Source organism: Glycine max, chromosome 8 (genome assembly GCF_000004515.6).
Source record: "Glycine max cultivar Williams 82 chromosome 8, Glycine_max_v4.0, whole genome shotgun sequence".
NCBI lineage: Eukaryota > Viridiplantae > Streptophyta > Magnoliopsida > Fabales > Fabaceae > Glycine > Glycine max.
Genome location: NC_038244.2, coordinates 34,613,074 through 34,633,508, shown reverse-complemented (window position 1 = coordinate 34,633,508; position 20,435 = coordinate 34,613,074). Strand labels below are relative to the sequence as shown.

The following is a 20,435-nucleotide window of genomic DNA, read 5'->3' as shown; positions in this document are numbered from 1 at the left end:
AATTTAAAACAATCGTAAAAGTTAACATGTGCATTATACATTTATCAAATTATTTATGATCATCATTTTTTGTAATTTATAATGAAAGCTTAGATGTCAAATGAAATCCAATCAAATGTAACCACTTAAGTTATTAATGTAACCTTAATTTTGTGAAGCACTAACTAGTAATTATAACTTGCATAATTCCATTGGTACAAGTATAATTATTCTATCAGATGACATAACACAAGCTTTGTCACAAGTTTAATCTTTCAATCATGAGCGAAAAAAAATCTTGTTCAGATGTGACTTTTGAGTGATAGGAATATAAGGGATAAAATTAACCACAAATGATAAAAGGTTAACCATTATTTATGATAGACTTAACCATCTAATTCGTAGCATGAATACATATTTTCATCGTATGGTGTGCCTAAATTTAAGACAATACTAAGGGTTAAATGTGCATTAAACACATTTTGAATAATTTATGATCATCATTTTTTGTAGTTTTTTTATGAAAGTCTAGATGTAAAATGAAATCCAATCAAATGTAACAACTTAAGTTATTGTAGTAACCTTAACTTTACGCATAACTGACCAGTAAATGTAGCTTGTGTGATCCCCATATGATAAAGGTTGAATTATTCTTAGATGGCATGGGGCATGCTTTCCTCATATATGTTTAGTCATTGATGCATAAGATAAACAAATTCTTGTTCACATGTGACTTTCGAGTAATAATATTAGAAATATTAGAGTTAACCACCAATGATACAAGGATAATCTTTGTTTATTATAGACTTAACCACCTTATTCATAGCATGGATACAATTTTTTATCATATGGTGTGCTTAAATTTAAAACAATAGAAAGAGTTAATGTGTACATTATACACTTATCAAATCATTTAGGATCATCAATTTTTAGTAACTTTATGCATAACTAACCAACAAATATAATTTGTTTGATTATCTAGGTACAAGTAGAATTATTCCATCAAATGACATGACAAGAGCTTTTGCTTATACAAGTTTAATCTTTTAGGCATAAGCCAAAGAAAATCTCATTCAAGTGTGACTTTTGAGTAATGATATTAGAAGGACTAGAGTTAATGATCAATGAACCAAACTAAAAATATAATTGTTATTGACTTAACAATGATACGAATATGAGGGATACAAGTTCCCATACTATAAAATCCATGTCATTCATTGGATGATGTGTGTTTCCATTATATATAAAAATTCCTCATTTACTTATAGAAAAATCAGCTTTGATGACTTAAATTTTGAAATGACAACAATCAATCCAAAAAGGGGGTTGAATAGTGTGTTAATCAAATATATAATAAACTTTTACACCTTTTAACACATATATAAAGGGAAATATAGAAGAAAGATAGATCACCCACTAAGGAGAAAAATAGATTTTAATAACGACAAGTTTGATTGTCCAAATACTTAATAATAGAGAGTCTTTTTAAAATATTTTTTCAAATAAACACTTGATACTAAAGAAGTGACTCTGAGTGTTAATCAAACACTTGGTTTATATTGGTTCACTCAACTTGAGCTACGTTCAGTTCTCCTTTACTCAACAGTAAATGGTTCTACTAATCAAAACTTGATTACAAAACAAGTATTCTGACCTGTCACTCCTAGCTTTACAAGTATTCTTAACACCACTTCTAAAACTTTCTTAGACTCCCCCTGAATCTAAGAAACCCAAGTATTGTTTAACACTAAGTCACTCCTGTCTTTCACAAATAGTAGTTTGAATGAATACGAGTATTCAACAACACTCAAAGAGTGGATAAACAATAAAACTCAATTACAAAATGACTTTGCTTAGTAAAGAATAAACAGATAAAAACTTTGTATTAGTCATCCAGTAATTTCAGCAGAGTTTCACTTCAATTATGTTCTTGCTTGTTCATCAATTTTTCTCTCTTTTCTTTTTGGGTAGAGACTACCTTTTATAGACTTCAATGAATGATCCGTTACGGGATCAACGTTGGTTACTTGAAAATATCATTGCCTCGCAATGGAAGATAAGGCTACATGGTGTGCTCTAATTTGTGAGAAATTACACGATAGTACAAACAGCACCATGTGCTCCTTGTCCTTAGTGAAAGTAACCTTTAGAGAATATTCTGTGAGTACCTTCTATTTCCTTATATCCTGTCTTTTCCTTAAATTTAAATGAATTTGTATAGGATAGAATACATGTACTTCCTTTTTTATATTATCATAGACTTTTTGCCCAATGTTAATCATTTCAAAAGTTGTGTGATTTACTTACTAGCTGGATGCATGGAATAACTATATAACACTAAATGTCACAGAGTGAATGCCTTCTTGGATGATACAACATATTGTTAAGTCCTTTAATATTTGAACTTGTCCACTTGTCAAAAACTCATTAGAGCATCAATAATTTATACTTTTTGTTATTTATCAAAATCCAAGATAGATGAGAAGAGTGATCGTCCAGACCTAACATATTTTAATAACATTAAATTAACTCTATAAAAAAAATGTGGTTAACCATTTTAATATGAATAATTAGTCATAGTTGTGCAAAATGGAATTTTTTACTACATCTTTGTATTAGTTGTTATAAAACAACATATTTACAATAAAAATTAATGTTAATATAAAAAGGAGTACTAAGTAGCCAAGTAAAAAAAGAATAAAAAATAAACATAAATAAATTCAGCACATGTATTATTGCCAAATTAAGCAATATAAAACCCAATTCAATTAAATAATTTTCAATCCTGCCATTGCCAAAAATGTTGAATCAAATATAAAATCAAAATACATTTTCCTCAGATTTTTCTCACGGGAAGTAACTACATATATTATGATACAAATTACAACAAATTGCTTGTGTTAAAAAACTCTTTTTGTGATTATTACCACAAACAAGAATTTCCAATTTTTAATTATATGGAATTTTGTGGCTGCAAGCTTGTGTCCAAAGGCCAAAACTCCTCAAAATTTTACTTTGATCTCCTTAACCACTTGCTTAATGTATGAAAATCTCAAAGGCTAAAAAGTCTAAAAAGGCTAAAAAGAAAATTTATCTCAGTAAAGTGTGGCAGAAGGAGAAGAAAAAAAGTCAAAGTTAACAAGAACAAAAAAAAGAAAAAAGAAAAATGAATGGTGTAGGAGAAGACATTAAAGAAATAAAAACCAAAAAAATGAAGCGGGAGTTTTATTTGGGTCATCCTACAAGAAGATAATAATTAATACCCTATTAAAGATGGTTTAAATTGCATAGGTGAAAAACTAAGTTTATTTTCTAATGGTCTAACCCTAATTTCAGGTGCAGAATTAGAAGTTCTGACGATTTTAGGAGCAAAAATGCAAGAGGGTTACGGGATTCAATTTGCCCACAAGTTCGAAGAACAATGTCTTCATGAATGGGTTTGTTGAAGCAATCCTAATAGGAGCAAGGTTCTATGCAGTAGACACCAACAACAAAGTAGGTGTTAAATTTTCCAAATAAGGGTAAACCATGATATCACTATACTTAATTGGTTTTGTATATAAATGTTTATCACTTATGAAAAAATTGGCAAATAATAATATAGATCATATTATGTATGGTCTAATTTGTATCACTTGCATGATATTTTGCTACAAGTCCTAGAAAATATAAACTAGTGGTGACAGTGATGGTAGGTAATGCTAGACAGATCAACCAATGATCATGGCATAACATAAATAAGCATTTTTATAAGGAAATAAACAAGTTTGAGATCACATTCAACAAAAAAATTAAGAGGATAATGTAATCACAAAAATGAAAAGAATGCAAATAGAATGGATAACAATCTAACCTTAATCTTTTGGGATATCCATAAGCCAACATATTGGAAAAGCTTGTTTCTAGAAGCATTATGTTTGCTCATGGACTGCACATTCTCAGAAACAAGTTCTTGTCTTACTGTTTCAGCAATCACATGGGTCAAATTGTTGCACATGATTAAACTAGCCTTAATTTATGAATATGTTATACTGCACACAATTACCAAGATGAATTTTGTACATGTCAATCTCAAAAAATGATGGCTAACCAATTAGTAAGTTTAATTAACAATTTTTATATGAAAACTTAACAACAAATGCCTAAAACTAAAATTTAAGCTACATATGAATCTAAAACTTTAATAGCTCTGAAAAGTCATATATGAATTGAGTTCTCCGTTGACATCATCATTTGCATCATTTCTCTTAAAAAAACTAAGACAGATATTAAAAGCCAGTTGTGTTGAATATAAAGTCTCAAAATCCTTTTTTCTTAAACCATGCGAGTATAACATGTTGTTCAACATTTGAATTATGCACTAACACAAGTTAAGAGGACCTGTAGATTGTTAGATCAAGCTAAAACTAGCAATCCCAACAAACTAGATGTTTAACAAAACTGAAGATGAAAGTTTTTTCATCAAGTTACCACTTAGCAACAGTGTGATGTGAAGGATAAAATTCAAGCATTCAAAAAAAAAACATTAAGAACTTGTTGACCGTTGATCATTATGGACAAAGCACTTAAGTAATAAGACTTTGATCATCACTATCTTGTGATATAAAACAAACCTACTACTAATGGCCTTTTTATTCTAACAATCTAGATAAAGCACAAGTGTAGCACAACTAACACAAGTTGAACCTAAAAACACTCTTAATATAATAATATAATAAGAGCCCCTTAGTCCCCAAATTCCCTTTATCATGCACACATAGCAAAACCCCTTAGCCCCTAAATTTGCTACAGAGTAATTCAAAGTGTTAACTCATATATGTTTTATGGTTACCTCTGTTAGGTATATGGTTAAGTAGAATTTTACTGATAAGTGGTTAACACTATTTGTTAGAGTGGTTAACTCAATAGAATCTGTTATGCGACTTGATATAAGTGACTTATGTATAAATACCTCTGTGTAACACAATGAACACAAGCGATTGAGTGATCAATAAGATTTTCTACCATTCCTCTCATTTTCTATCTAGAATGTGTGGTTGCTCTTCCCCTCATCTTCAACAAAATTCTTTTCCCACACACGACCACAACCATCTAACTCACACATGCATCCACCAAGTCACACACACAAAGGACTCTTCCCAAATAGACACCCAAGTTAGAAAAACAACAACCAAGGAGAAAGAGAACGATGAACAAGAAAAAAAAACATAACCTGCACGGGAAGCTCTTTAATCCTTCACCATGTTGGAAATTAAATGCAAAAGTGAACTATGAAAGCCGATATTGGGAGTGGAGACAAAAATGCATATAGAAGATGAAGGGAATGCTTTTGATGTATTGAGGAGAAGGAGAGAAATATTCTACCCTAAATGAGCCAAATCTCCTTTTGCATTTGAAATTTTGCTTTTCTTTTTTCTTTCTTTTTCTTTTTTATTAAATATTGAATAATAAAATGATATATTTTATGCCATGTAAGCGGGTGTTAAAGGGATGGTTTTAGTGTTTGGCCATCTTTCTATCATTACTCTTCAAAAGTTATCATGTGTCTACTCTATAACAATCATTTCCCTCTTAAGCCTATTTATCTTTTATCTCAAGTACAAGTAAAATTTTAAAAGCAAAATCTAAAAAAAAAAAAATAGAAGAGAAGAGAAAACTCAAAAGAATCGAGAAAAACGACAAAGAACGTTATTTCCGAGTATGGTCAGGGGAGGAGGTGCCAGCTGGCGAAACTGGTTGAACAAAGCCACAATTACTATAAGGTGCAACAGGAAGAGGAGCAACAAGCATGGCCATGTCCTTGTAACTCACACAACTCCTTGTACAATTGTGCTTATTATTATGCCTCTCTCTCAAAACATGCTCCGGCAATATCAACGTATACTTCTCATGATCATTTTTTTCCTTATTTCCATCTCTTCTTATCAAAACTATCGAGTGCCCCGTCGAATGTGACCGTGCAAATGTTTTTCCCCCTTGTTGATGAGTGATCACCTCATGATTCTCATGACCATGTTCATGTTCTTGTTTTTTATTTCCACCACTTGTATCATCATCATCATCATCGCCACAACCATCCAATTTCCCTTCTGTTACATCAATATGTATCTCCCTGCTCGTGGACGTGACCACCACACCCTCGTTAACGTCCACGACTTTCTCTATTTCATTCGGGGGCGAATCGAGGTGTCGTCGACAAACGGGGCAGGTCTTGTGCGAGCGGAGCCAGAGATCAATGCAATCCTGGTGGAAGACGTGGCAACAGAGCGTCAAGAGGCGAACCATGTTATCATCCTCGAACTCCAACAAGCAAATTGCACATTCGAGGTCGTACTTTTGATCCTTGCTAAGGTCTTTAATAGAGGCGTAAGGGAAGGTGGGGAAAACCTGGAGAAGCTTTGGGTCGAGGCCTCGAGGAGGGGACCGAAACGGTGTAAGGCGAATGAGGGAGCTCGAAATGATAGGCTGGGAAGCCCAGGTGTTGATCACACCAGAGAAGCAATACTTGCACATGTACACAATGCTGAACACCACAAAGCACACCACGAGCATGCCCAGCAAGAAGGCGATCAGTGCCGGCGGGGTGTTGTATGGCGCTGCGGCCGATGATGACGACATATCGTACTCCGATGAAGACACAGTTCTTCGTAGTGGGTTGTTTGCATGGATGAGAGGTGCTTTTTTTTATCCGTAGAAATTGAACACAGTACCAGGAGTTTACAACGCAGATGAGTGGTGTTTGAGACCATATACAAAGCAGGCAAATGAAGCTAACTAATTGGTAATAGTAAAGGTTGATCAGTTCCTAATGTCTCTTCTTTTCTTTTTCTTGTTTTTTCTCTCTCTTCTTTTTGTTATTTCTCTGGCTTGATTTCCTATTGTTTTGGGGATTGTAGAGGACAAAATGTAAAGAGAGATTCAAGGAGCTATGCCAATGGTTTTCTACGAGTGGTAGATAGTGGGTCAATATATGAGGACAGTGATGCGGAGGATGGGAAGGGTTGCTTATGTGCCAGTCCTTATGAGAAGGACGAGAGGACTAGTGTCCGAACATTATTTGTTGTGTATATGAAGGCTTGAATAAGTAGGCTTTGGAGTGCAAGCAAAGCCAATACGTTTTTTTTAATAAATTTATATGTAGAATTTTAATCTGTGAAATATAGAAAAAATACTTATTTTTATATAAATAAATAATTTTTAAAAATATAAATTAATATATTTTAAATATATAAGAAATAATTTAAATTATTATATAATTTATTTTTAATTATTGATAATTTGTTTTATAGGACTATTGAAATTCAATTGAAAATTAGAGATAAATATATAGATCAAAATAGATAAACAATTAAAAAGTTCAAATACACATAAAAAAATGATAATTAAAATGAATAAGAGAATAATTATTTAACTAATTATGATAATATGTGTTAGTGCAAGTAAACTAAAATACTAAGAATGTGAAATGTAATGGAACCTTCGTTACATAAGTAAATAAAATAGAAAAATACTTATTTTATTTTTATTCAAAGCTTTTCATTTAATTTGTTTGTGAAAGAAACAACTTATGAATGATTTTTTGTTTTGTTTTGAATGTCAAATGCTAAACTTGCAAGTTATGAATACAATAAAACATTTAAGTCATTCATACACTTAAATCAAATAATTACAAATTGATATCTCATGGCCCTTTTACAAGTTGTAATTAATGAAATATAGTGTCAACTATGTATAACCATAGAACAAAAGAACACTAAATATCTAATTTAATCGACACTATACAAAAATAAAATGGAAAAGAAAGGACAAGAACACATCTTCATGTCCTTACAAGTCCATCTGCATTGTCTTTTTTTTTTAGACAAATATGAGTTGGATCGGTTATTACTTTAAAACAAGGACAAAGTATGTTCATAAGGAAGGCCCCTACCAAATCCACATATACAAAGAGGTTTCGAAATTGCAAAATAGAAAATAAGGCCAAGCACAACCTTTGCATGGCAACTACTTGGGGCACCCAGCATTTTTGCTGGGACACCCAGCAGCTTATAAAATGCCAAAAATACCCTTAATTTGCCCAATTTCCTCTACATTTAAAATATTTACTAAAATTGATAATTAAAAAATTTTGATATTTAACTCAATGATGTATTTATATGTTTATTACAACAATTGATAATTAAACAAATTTGATATTTTATTGAATGATGTATTTATTAGAATTTATATGATATTTAAATGAAGATATGTAGTGAAAATGTAGTCTGTGCCAAATGATGTACAATAGATTTTTTTTTTAATTTTGTATAGAGCTATATTTATGTTGATAACAAATGAGGTGATTGTATAATTTTTTTAAGTTGTATTTTGTTTATCATTGAATTTGTTAAATGTTTTATTAAGATAGACGAAGTACAGTGGATGTATATATGATAGTATCATGTCTGAAGAAGTTCATATGAATGTTGAAAATGAGGAAGATGCTGGCGTGAAAGTAGAATACGTTGATTGCTTTGATGCCTTTAATACTTCTCAGATATTTGTCTAATTTGTTGTTGGTACAGTAATTATGTTACACAAATGTTTATTGATCTCAGACCTTTTTTGAATTGTGTTATAGTTGTTTCCTAGTTGTGATGAAGTTTTACATTGGACTTGATCAGTGGCTCATGACATTGGATTTATTGTCGTGATAATGAGGTCAAACACCAATACCGGTGTTAGAGGAAGGGTCCCATTTCTGTTAATAGCTTGCGAAAGGAGTAGTGAGTATAAGCCTAAGAAGATTGATTTGGTAAAAACATGCACTGACACTAGAAAATGTGGATGCCCATTTAAATTGCGTGCAAAGCCAATTTTGGGAGGAGAAGGATGGATGGTGAAGCTAATTTGTGGGGTTCACAATCATGAAATAGCAAAGTCGTTAGTTGGACATCCATATGTGGGTCGACTATCTAAAGTTAAGAAGATTGTTGTTGCTGATATGATGAAGTCCATGGTGAAGCCAAGAAATATTCTCTTGACGTTGAAGGAGCACAATGCCAACAATTATACAACAATCAAATAAATTTACAATGTCATACATGCATATCATTCTTCCATAAGAGGGAGTAACACTGAAATGCAACAGCTCATGATGCTGCTTGACAGAGATCAATATATTCACTAGCATAGGATGAAGGATGAAAATGTTGTACGTGACTTGTTTTGGAGTCATCCTGATGCAGTCAAATTAACCAATTCTTGTAATTTGTTTTTTTATTGACAGTACCTACAAAACAAATAGGTAGAAACTATCGTTGCTTGATATTGTTGGTGTTACACCAATAGGAATGACATTCTCCACTGCTTTTGCTTACTTAGAAGGAGAACATCTTAATAATGTTGTTTGGACTTTGCAGTGGTTTCGAGGTCTTTTCATGAGAGTTGATGCACTCCCCGGGGTTATTGTCACCGACAGAGATTTTTCTTTGATGAATGCAGTGAAAACTGTATTCCCGGATGCTATGAATTTGTTGTGTCGGTTTCACATTGAAAAGAATGTAAAGGTAAAGTGCAAAACCCTGGTTGCTCAAAAGAATGCATGGGATTATGTCATGGAGGCTTGGGGGAGTTTGGTTAACTGTCCATGTGAGAGTTCTTTTGATGAGTACGTTAAAAAAATTGAAATGGATTGCTCTTCGTGGCCTATATTTGTGGACTATGTGTGTCAAACATGGGTGATTCCGCACAAAGAAAAATTTGTGAAGGCATGGACCAACAAAGTGATGCATCTAGGAAACACAACCACTAAAAGGTTTGAATATTGTTTTTTTGTTTGTGTTGATTTGTTTAAGTGTTGACTTAAATGAAAATGTTGTGGTTGTTTATACGTTGTTGTATATTTCATTTGTAGGGTTGAGAGTGCTCATTGGCCATTAAAGAGACTCCTACAAAAATCCGTTGGTGACATATGCAGTGTTTGGGAAGCAATGAACAACATGATGACACTTCAACACACCCAAATTAAAACATCTTTTGAGACAAACACGCACGTGGTTGGGCATGTGTTTAAAGTTACCTTGTACAAAAAAACTACTTGACATGGTTTCAAGGTACACTTTAAATGAAATTGTTGTTGAATATGAGCATGTACATTATACAGGCAAAAACCCTTCACGTTGTGGATGTGTCATGAGGACTACCCACAGTCTTCCATGTGCATGAGAGTTGTCTAAATATGTTGTTGGCTCCATACCACTAGAGAATATCCACACTTTTTGGCAGAGACTTAGTTTTTCAGATCAAGGGTTATGTGAGGCAGAGGTGACCATAACTGAGGAGATGGAAACCATATCGAAACGATTTAAGCAGCTCGATGTTTGTGGCAAAATACATTTGAAGACAAAGTTGCGAGAAATTACTTATCCTGATCTAAATTCTGTGTGTCCTCCTCCAGAAAAGGTGAAGACCAAGGGTGCTACAAAAAATCCACAGACCAAACAACAAAATTCAACAAAACATGATTCATCTTATTGGGAATATGTTGATGCGTTACACTTTGTGCAAAATAGTAATTCTTCAGTAAAACGTACTGCATCATCATCTGTGCAACCAATACAGAGGCAGAATATTCCAATGTTGAATCAATTTCATTCGTGCATCCAGGATTCTATTGAAAACATTATTGATGTCAAAGCGGATGGTAACTGTGGTTATCGGGCAATAGATGCCTTATTGGATATAGGTGAAGAATCGTGGTCATTGATGCACAACCATCTGCATAAAGAATTGACAAGCTGGTTGGAAGAGTATATCAACCTACTTGGTGTCATAGAGAGATTTGAGGAATTAAAGCGTTCCCTACTTGTTGAAGAATTGTCTATGGTGCGTAAGTTTATTGTTATGTCACTTTTTCTTAAAATAACATTTAAGTAACCGATATTTGTAGTCTGTTACATGTAGGTTACCATGGACTAGTGGATGAATATTACAGATATGGGATACGTCATTGCTTCACGATACAATGTGATCGCTGTTTCTCTTTCACGACAACAAAGCATGACAATTTTTCCTCTTAGAAGTCAGCCACCACCAGATTCTTCTGTGCATCACGTAATATGCATTAGTCATGTGTGTGAGAATTATTTTGCACAGGTAATTGCATAATTATGATGCTAGTATAAGTGCTGACAATGTAGTTGGTTATATTACATTGAATCTGTTTGTGTTATGTAACAGGTTTTTTTACGAGACCATTGTCCTTTACCATCATTGGCGTTGTTGTGGAATACACATTGTCATTATCAGGCAAAGCAGTGGCTCACCCCCATACATAGATAGAATGCAGCATTACACAAATTTATCTAGGCTCAAAACTGAATTTGTTGATTTAGGTGAAGAATGAACATAAAATATGTTATTTCCACTGACGTTTGTGTAAATAATTATTTTGTTGGCATTCATAATTTTGTTGACATTTTTGTAAATAATAATTTATTTCCACTAATTATTTTAAAAAGTTAATCCATAAGTGAGTACTTTGAAAATAATAAACATACAGTTTCATTAGCTAATGGACACGAATTTAAACATTACATTAATTTACAACATAGTTGAAACAAACAGAAAATACATCAAAAACTACAATTAACTAATACTAATTTTGTATTTAATCATGTTGCAATCGAGACATGTTGTCTTCCATTATGATTACTAGTTTACTAAAAACAGCTAAAATTTCTATTGGGCCAAATTGTTTCCAGTAATTAGACTGTACTAAGACCTTCAACATGTCATCGTCAATTTTCAGCTTAATAATTTCAAATTTAATAACTTTTTTTGAATACTCAGAATGACCTGACTGTTGAAAAAACAATCGCCTTACCATTTGTGATTCATGAATACCATAAGGGGGAATCCCTTGAAGTGCAACTTTCTTAATCACATCCTTTAGTCCATCGATGCTACATCCCGAAGGAATGTCAAATCTTTTTGGATTTTTTCTTGTGAATGAGTAACCCACAAAGTCGTGTTGGCGTGGCATGTTCCAACTCCCGTTGAAATATAACAGGGCATCATGAGTAGGAGTCATAGTGGCTTGAAGTAAATTTAATATACCATCTGGTGTTCTACCAATGGTACATAATAACTTAATCGGGCCAACACACGAGTATTGATCATTACACATTAACATTTTGTTAACATCATCATCATTTTTCAATTGCATAGATTGAAAGGCAAATTGGTTACCTGCATCTACGAATGGCTACCAGTAATAAATTTCATCCAAATATTGATTGTCGGTTAGCTGAAGGGTATTGTGCATTCTGTTTATTAGCATTTCAAAACCACAATCATTAGGTACTCAAATGGGTATCAGAGTGGAACTTTGGAAATAAACACCAGATTCATTATGAATAATCGATCCATTCAGAAAAATAAAAGCTAATCTGGAGTTGACAATGGTCTGACCGCTCGTTTCTCCCAAAAATGTCATATTTTCTTGTAAAATTTGTTTTCTAAAGGTAGATTAGGCAAGAATGTGTGATTTTTTAGAGTGTTGGTGTGGTATATATAGATGTTGTTCACCGAGACTATTTGTGTTTTTTTTTATTAGACGCGTGCCACTTCCTATGTGTTGTCAAGTACAATAATGTTGTGTCATGCTTTAATTTTGCATCAGACATGCGTTGTTACTATCAGAACTAAAACAACTGAGTAGTCATTTCTATGTCAGTACGTATGTGTAGTATTCATTTTTTTAAACAGACGCATGCAATTTACAGTGTGTTGTCAACTTTGAGAATGATTTATGATGCTTCAACGTTACAAAAAACATACATTCGTAATTTGTTATGGACGAATTAATTTATTCCTCAAATCAACATTAACGACTAATTAACGATAAATGGATGACAAAGATTTGTACAAAGTAATTAAAAATGTGTCCGTAAGTAACGCACTAAAATTATAAATTAACCAAATTCAAAATCAATACATAAATGTACCAAATAAATAAATTATCCAAAAAATTAAAATAGACATATATAAGGAAAAAAACCAAAAAAATACAACTTCAATGATCATATGTACGCCGCCTACGCCTCGATTTGTGACCTATAGTTGGTTGGCTAATGTAGCTTCTTGCGATACTCAAACATTCTTCAGCAATAGTATAGGCTTTTGTTCCTTCGGTCAGGATCCTCAGGTTCAGAAGTCTCTCTAACTTATCAGCAATTGCTACATAACCATCCTAGTAAGTGGAGAAAAACAAACATAACAATTGTTAGTAATAAAATAGAAAAGAAAACAACAAACACAAAATACCAAAAATATATATTACCACTACATGCCTAAGATGATGGACAACAACGTTTGCTTCATTAGGTGTCATTGCCGCCACTGGTTGTTGATGCACATCTGGTTCAACAAATGTGTCATATTGTTGAACCAGCGAAACTCTAGGAGGATCCTTTTGCTATGTCAGACACATGAATGGGTGTGACATCATGTAGAATCAATCCATGTAACCTGACAAACATTGGCCAGACACTACATAAATTTTCCCTACATGTGCAATGTAGTCACTAAACTATATCCATCTATCATCCATTTCTTCAACAGAGACCGAAGGCGCAGTAGGATCTGGCGAAATAGTCTGGATGTATCCAAACTGTCGTACAACCCTCTCCAATCGGTGAATGACCATCTAGGAACCCCATCTGAGATGGCCGAAAAATAATGAGATGACCCAAAATTCTCTAAATGAATAGTGGTCACCATATGGAATCCAACACACTACGTCAGGGGTCAGTCTGTCCAGATGCCTGCGATACGTCGACACGGGCAATGCCTTGCCAGAGGTCCATCGGCATGCACGCGGTCTCCCCTCGTCATAATCCTCAGCGACTAGGGCGGAACCAACGGACAGGAAATGCTCGTAGATCCAACACTAAGTATATTTTACAAACATATTCATTAAAATACGTGACAACATATAATAATCAACGCCAATGAAAAAATGTTTTAGTAACATTTGAACTAACCTGTAATAGAGTGATACATCCTGCAAGCTGCCTCGTCGTGCCCTTTGACGCCTCATTTAAATTATCTTACATATGCACAAGTGCAGCAGCACACAAGCGTAAGTCCCACTCTGCGTCAAGTCACGCAATGCATCCAAGAATACCACGTGCACGTATGTGACGCTCTTGTTAGCAAAGAGTGTGCATCCAAGTAGATGCAACAAATATGCTCGCACTGCTACAATCCAGTGACATGCATCAATTTTCATCTGATACACGTCTCGCAGCCATGAAAGTCGAACATAAGAGCCATGACATCGAATCATCTCTGTGTTGGATCGAGTGGCCTCAGAATAATTAAGAAGGGGGGGTTGAATTAATTATTACTAGACCTTTACTAATTAAAATTTTACTCTTCTAAGGCTTTTACTATGTTGTTAACTAAATGAAGAACATAAAACAAACTTAAGCAAAAGTAAAAGCGGGAATTAAAATGCACATCGAAAAGTAAAAGAGTAGGGAAGAAGGAGACAAACACACAAGAGTTTTTATAGTGGTTCGGCAACAACCCGTGCCTACATCTAATCCCCAAGCGACCTGCGGTCCTTGAGATTTCTTTCAACCTTGTAAAAATCCTTTTACAAGCAAAGATCCACAAGGGATGTACCCTCCCTTGTTCTCTTTGAACCTAGTGGATGTATCCTCCACTAGAACTGATCCACAAGAGATGTACCATCTCTTGTTCTCAGTCAACAACCCAAGTAGATGTACCCTCTACTTGTACCACAAAGGATGTACCCTACAATGTATTAAGACAAAGATCTCAGGCGGTTAAACCTTTGAAACTTTGTGAATGGGGATACAAAAGAATTATCAGGTGGTTAGTCCTTTGAAGACTTTTGTATAAGGGAAAGGGGAGAATCAAAAGAATTCTCAGACTGTGTCATTTTGAATTCTTTGACAAGGGAGAAGGGAGACGCAAAAGAATTCAGGCGGTTAGTCCTTCGTTCTTTTGGAAAAGGGAGAAGAGAGACACAAAAAGAATTCAGGCGGTTAGTCCTTGGCGAATTCTTTTTGGTAAAGGGAGAAGAGATGAAAAGAATGAATAGCACAAGTTTTCAAGGTTTAGAAAACAAGAAAACTTTGGAAAGCTTTTGGCACAAAGAAGAAGAAGAAGAAGTTCAAAGAGATTCAAGGCTTGTATAAGATTGATTGGATTTTTTTTAAAATGCATAACAAAGCCTTGCTTTTATAGACTCTTCATGTCTGGTCAAGAGGACCATTTAGAAGAGTTATGACTTTTAGAAAAACTTAAAACCTATTTGAAAAAGTCAAAAACCATTTGAAGAGTTACATCTTTTGATTTATTCAGAAACAATCACTGGTAATCGATTACCAAATCAGTGTAATTGATTACACAAAGCTTTTATGTGAAAGGATGTGACTCTTCACATTTAAATTTGAATTTCAACGTTCAAAGGCACTGGTAATCGATTACCAAAACATTGTAATCGATTACAGCTTTTTTTGAAATCAATTGGAACGTTGTAAATTCATTTGAAAACTTTTTCAAAAACATTTTGCTACTGGTAATCGATTACAACAATCTGGTAATCGATTACCAGAGAGTAAAAACTCTTTGGTAAACATGTTTTGAGAAAAATCTATGTGCTACTTAGTTTTTTGAAAAAACCTTTTTCTACTTATCTTGATTAAGTCTTCTCTTGATTCTTGAATCTTGATCTTGATTCTTGGAAGCTTGATCCTTGAATCTTGATTCTTGATTCTTGAAATCAACTTTCCTCTTGAATCTTGAAGTGTTCTTGATTCTATCTTGAACATCTTAAACTCATTCTTTCTTGATTCTATCTTGAACATCTTGAACTTATTCTTTGATTGACCTTTGAGCTTTTTGTCATCACGTTTGTTATCATCAAAATATCTTTGAATCAATCTTGATTCATCATGAAGCTTTGCTTCTACAATCTCCCCCTTTTTGATGATGACAACTTCTGAAATCAAGAAACACACACACACACACATACTTTTTCCTAGTCGATCACTCACATAAATTTCCATTCTCCCCCTTTGTTTTTGAATTTATGCTTCTCTTAAAAATTAAGTTGATTACTCATGTGAGTTCTTCATTTAATCCCTATTTCTCTCCCCTTTGGAATCAACAAAAAGCCAAAGTGCGCTACAAGTTTGAATCATACAAAGATAACTAAGCATCCATACAACATTCATGGAAAAATATCAACCAAATCATGAAGCAAGAACCATGAAGAAACAATCATGAATAGATTAATTATAAAATCCACATAGTCAAATAACATACTTAATATTTGTTCAAACATACCATGCAAATAAGGAAATAGTAAATTGTTCAAATATCATAATAATATAGCCAAAATATACAGCTGAAAATCAACGTACTAACAATATTAAAATAGAAATCTAAGATGATGGTGGCGGCGATGGTGGAAGATCAAAGCTTGAATGAATGTAAGACACATCTTCTTCAACCTTTGTGATTCTTGACTCCATTTCATTGAAGCACATATCCACTTGTAATTCCAATGTGTCAAACCTTTCACCAACAAAGGTTTGAAGACCATCAAACCTGTCCAAAATCTTTGAAAGAAGAGATGAATCTTCTCCATCATGTCCTTCTTCACCAACATGTCGAGCACCCTTCTTCACCCAAGAGCCATCATGCTCTTTTTGATAACCAAAGGATGCTATGATTGAAGTGCCTATAAGGAAGGATCTCTTGATTGGAACATAGGGTTCAGAATCAAGAGGGATGTTGAAGTGTTGAAGGAAAAGGGTAACAAGATGAGAATAAGACAATGAAGCATTCAATCGCAATGCCTTATGCATGTGTTATCTAACAAGATGTGCCCAATAAATTTGTAGACCTTTATGAAAGGCCCACATAACAATGAGATCTTCTTCAGAAACCTGAGCAAGGTTTGAAGATCTTGGAAGCAAAATGCGAACAATTAGGTAATGGAGGATGCGGCTTTCAAAAGCCAATGAATCGGCAAGAAGCCTTCCGTTCATATCCGCTTGATTGGTGCAAACCAACCGGCGGGCATCATGCACAGAAAAATCAAACTTCCAATCATCAATCAGTGCACCTTCAAATGGTACACCTTCGCTTGGCAATTGGGTTAAATCATAGAATAGGGACTGGTCAATGACCATCTTAATCCCATAAATTTCATACATTAGGGTGCCTTCATGGATTTCTAAATTAGAATAAATGACTTTGACTAGATCAGAATAAACAGGTAATTTCAGAGACATGAATGGAATAAGATTTGAGTTTCAAATGCTTGAAAGCATTCAAAACTCTCATTTGAGAAGAAATCCATATCTATGATTTTTGGGTCTATAATGAAACGAGAGGAAAAGAGGTTTGTGTACCGTATACGCTGTTCCTCTGATGAAAACAATGATCCCCAAGGGAATGGAGGAAGGAATTGGTGTTTCTTGTGACCCGGAATACTGTTGACTCCGGCTCGAAGTGCCCTTTCGCTTCTTCGATGGTTCCGCCATTTGAAGAGATTTTTTGAGATTTCAATCAGTTCAAATGAAAGAGAGTGGAAAAAGAAGAAGTTTGGGCTTTGTGGGGAGTGATTTGGACAAGAATTGAGTGAGATATGGCTGGAAGAAAATTTGGGGCGAGGGTTTTCGAGAGAGAGAAAAGTTGCAGGTTTCAGAATTTGAAATCTGAATATATAGGTGCAGGGACGCGTTGTAATCGATTACACAAATATGGTAATTGATTACAAGAGAGCAATATTGCCAGAAATAACTGCTTGTAATCAATTACACTATTATGGTAATCGATTACCAGAGATTATTTTAGCCAAAAAACAAAAAACCAAAAGGCTTTCTAGGAGAAAATAAATTTTGAGTGATTACCAAAATAATTTTTTAAGGAAAAATACTTTATGAATAATTCTTAATCATGTATTTCACATATCATATCATGCAAAAACATTAAAGTATGTAGATAAACAATTATATCACAACAATCAAACATAAGTATCAAGAATATTGATTTTATTCAAATATATGAATGAATTTTTCATGCAAATAAGATGAGATCAATCGAAAAACACATACTCATAATTTTCAGACAAACAAATGAAAGAATTGTTAGTCATCATAATCAAATTGTTTGAATAAACATTTCAACTTAAGAGAAATTTTAATAAGAGAATGGTTTTGATATTACCTTTTTCAAGATTAAAGTGTCTAGATCTTCAAAGATGAGGATCATACTTTTTCTCCTTGTTTTTCATTCTTGAGAGATGTTCTCATCACTTTCATAATCCTTGGTTAGAAGATTAATCTCTTTTTCTGAACCATCGGATGAATCATTGTCATCCCATGCAATGTAGGCTTTCTTAGTTCTTCTTTCATCAAACCTTTTCTTTTCACTTTTCTTAGGCCACTCTTCATTTGAAGGACAATTGGCTTTGATGTGACCAATTTGGTTGCATTTGTAACACCTAAGGACTTGAGAATCATCTTGTGATTTTCATCCATTATTGAAGTTCTGACGCCTGTCAATTCTTCTTTTCTTGATGAATTTTTGAAATTTCTTAACAAAGAAAGAAAAATCTTCTTCATCATCTGAATCTTCTTCTTCGTTTTCTTCTTGCATTGATGATGAGGCTTTAAGGGCTATACTTCTCTTCTTTTTGTCATTTTCTTCATTTTGATTAAGGCGTTGAAGTTCCATCTCGTGTTCCTGCAATTTACCAAATAAAGTGGCAAGAGACATGGAAGAAAGATCTTTACTTTCAGAAATAGTAGTTACCTTGGGTTGCCATTCCCTACTTAAACATCTTAAAATTTTATTAATCAAATCTTCATTAGGAAAGATTTTTCCTAGAGAGGCAAGGTGGTTTACTATATGTGTAAATCTTTTCTGCAAACTATGAATATTTTCATTAGGGTTCATCCTAAATAGATCATATTCATGGATAAGGGTATTGATTCTAGACCTTTTTGCATCTGTGGTTCCTTCAAGGGTTAATTGGAGAGTATCCCACATCTCCTTGGCATTAATACAATTTGACACTCTAAAGTACTCATCTATTCCTAGGGCTGAAGTGATGATGTTTTTGGCTTTGAGGTCATACTGGATTCTTCTCCTATCTTCTTCTGTCCACTTATCTATAGGTTTTTGGGTTAAAGTGCTTGTGCTTACATCTACTACAATGGGTATGTATGGTCCTATTTCTATTGCTTCCGAAATATTTAGATTTATGGCTTCAATAAAAATCTGCATGCGGGTTTTCCAATAATGGTAACCCTCTCCATTGAAAATGGGTGGTCTTTGAATGAAATTTCCTTCAGGAAACAAAGGATTTGAAGAGGCCATAAATCTTGAAGTGGTTAAACTTTCTACAAGACACCTGCTCTGATACCATTTGTTGGATCGAGTGGCTTCAGAATAATTAAGAAGGGGGGGTTGAATTAATTATTACCAGACCTTTACTAATTAAAAATTTACTCTTCTAAGGCTTTTACTATGTTGTTAAGTAAATGAAGAACAGAAAAGAAACTTAAGCAAAAGTAAAAGCGGGAATTAAAATGCACAGCGGAAAGTAAAAGAGTAGGGAAGAAAGAGACAAACACACAAGAGTTTTTATACTGGTTCGGCAACAACCCGTGCCTAACAATTTTAAAATATTTTAAATTTAGCTTTCAACAATTCTTTTGAACTAACTAACCATTTTAAAATATTTTAAATTTTGGTTTCATCAATTTTAAATTAATTTTTGTTTACATTTTTGTTTCAATCAATTTTTTTAAAAAAAAATTATTGTACAATTAAATTTTTTCTTTCAATAATTTTGATAACAATTTTAAATTATTCAAACTTTTCATTTCAATAATTTTTGTAACTAACCAATTTAAATTATTTTTAACTATGACTTCAATATTATCATATTTAAAATTTAATATCTTTTAAATATTTTTTCAAATTTAATCTAATCTTAGTTTTACCAATCTAATCTAATCTTAGTAATAACTAACATATTGTTTTCATAAATAAAATGAATACTTAGAAATAACTAATCTAATCTAATCTTACTTATAACTAAGGTATTGTTTTTGGTTTTCAATCATTATCTTAAGCTAACAATCTTATCATATTTTAAATTTTAAATTTTGGTTTCATCAATTTTAAAAATTTTGAATAAATTTTCATTTGCATTTTCGTTTCAATCAATATTTTTTCAAACAAATTTATTGTACAATTAAAATTTTTGTTTCAATATTTTGATAACAAATTTAATTTTTTTTAATTATGACTTCAATAATTTTCACAAGTAACAAACTTTTTAAAAATTTAAACAAGTATAATATTACAATATTTAACATTAATTTTTTGGCCAATCTCATGTTTGTCTTAGCAATCTA

General features: G+C 33.1%; 2 protein-coding genes across 2 annotated transcripts; one reads left to right on the top strand and one right to left on the bottom strand.

Annotated features, from left to right (window-relative positions):
* Nucleotides 1–5,667: 5,667 nt before the first annotated feature.
* On the bottom strand, nt 5,668–6,597 carry LOC102667755 (RING-H2 finger protein ATL29). Its single transcript, XM_006586437.1, has one exon. The coding sequence runs from the start codon at nt 6,595–6,597 to the stop codon at nt 5,668–5,670; it is 930 nt and encodes a 309-aa protein (XP_006586500.1).
* A 2,077-nt stretch (nt 6,598–8,674) lies between these two features.
* On the top strand, nt 8,675–11,301 carry LOC102667629 (uncharacterized). Its single transcript, XM_006586436.1, has 6 exons — nt 8,675–8,977; nt 9,381–9,775; nt 9,875–9,938; nt 10,246–10,845; nt 10,939–11,115; nt 11,200–11,301. The coding sequence occupies exons 1-6, from the start codon at nt 8,675–8,677 to the stop codon at nt 11,299–11,301; spliced, it is 1,641 nt and encodes a 546-aa protein (XP_006586499.1).
* Nucleotides 11,302–20,435: the final 9,134 nt, after the last annotated feature.

Coding starts and splice junctions, on each gene's coding strand:
- LOC102667755 (XM_006586437.1), bottom strand. CDS start 6,597: ATGTCGTCATCATCGGCCGCAGCGCCATACAACACCCCGCCGGCACTG.
- LOC102667629 (XM_006586436.1), top strand. CDS start 8,675: ATGAGGTCAAACACCAATACCGGTGTTAGAGGAAGGGTCCCATTTCTG. Junction 8,978..9,380: donor CTGATATGATGAAGTCCATG/GTGAAGCCAAGA, acceptor TGGACTTTGCAG/TGGTTTCGAGGTCTTTTCAT. Junction 10,846..10,938: donor TTGTTGAAGAATTGTCTATG/GTGCGTAAGTTT, acceptor ACCATGGACTAG/TGGATGAATATTACAGATAT.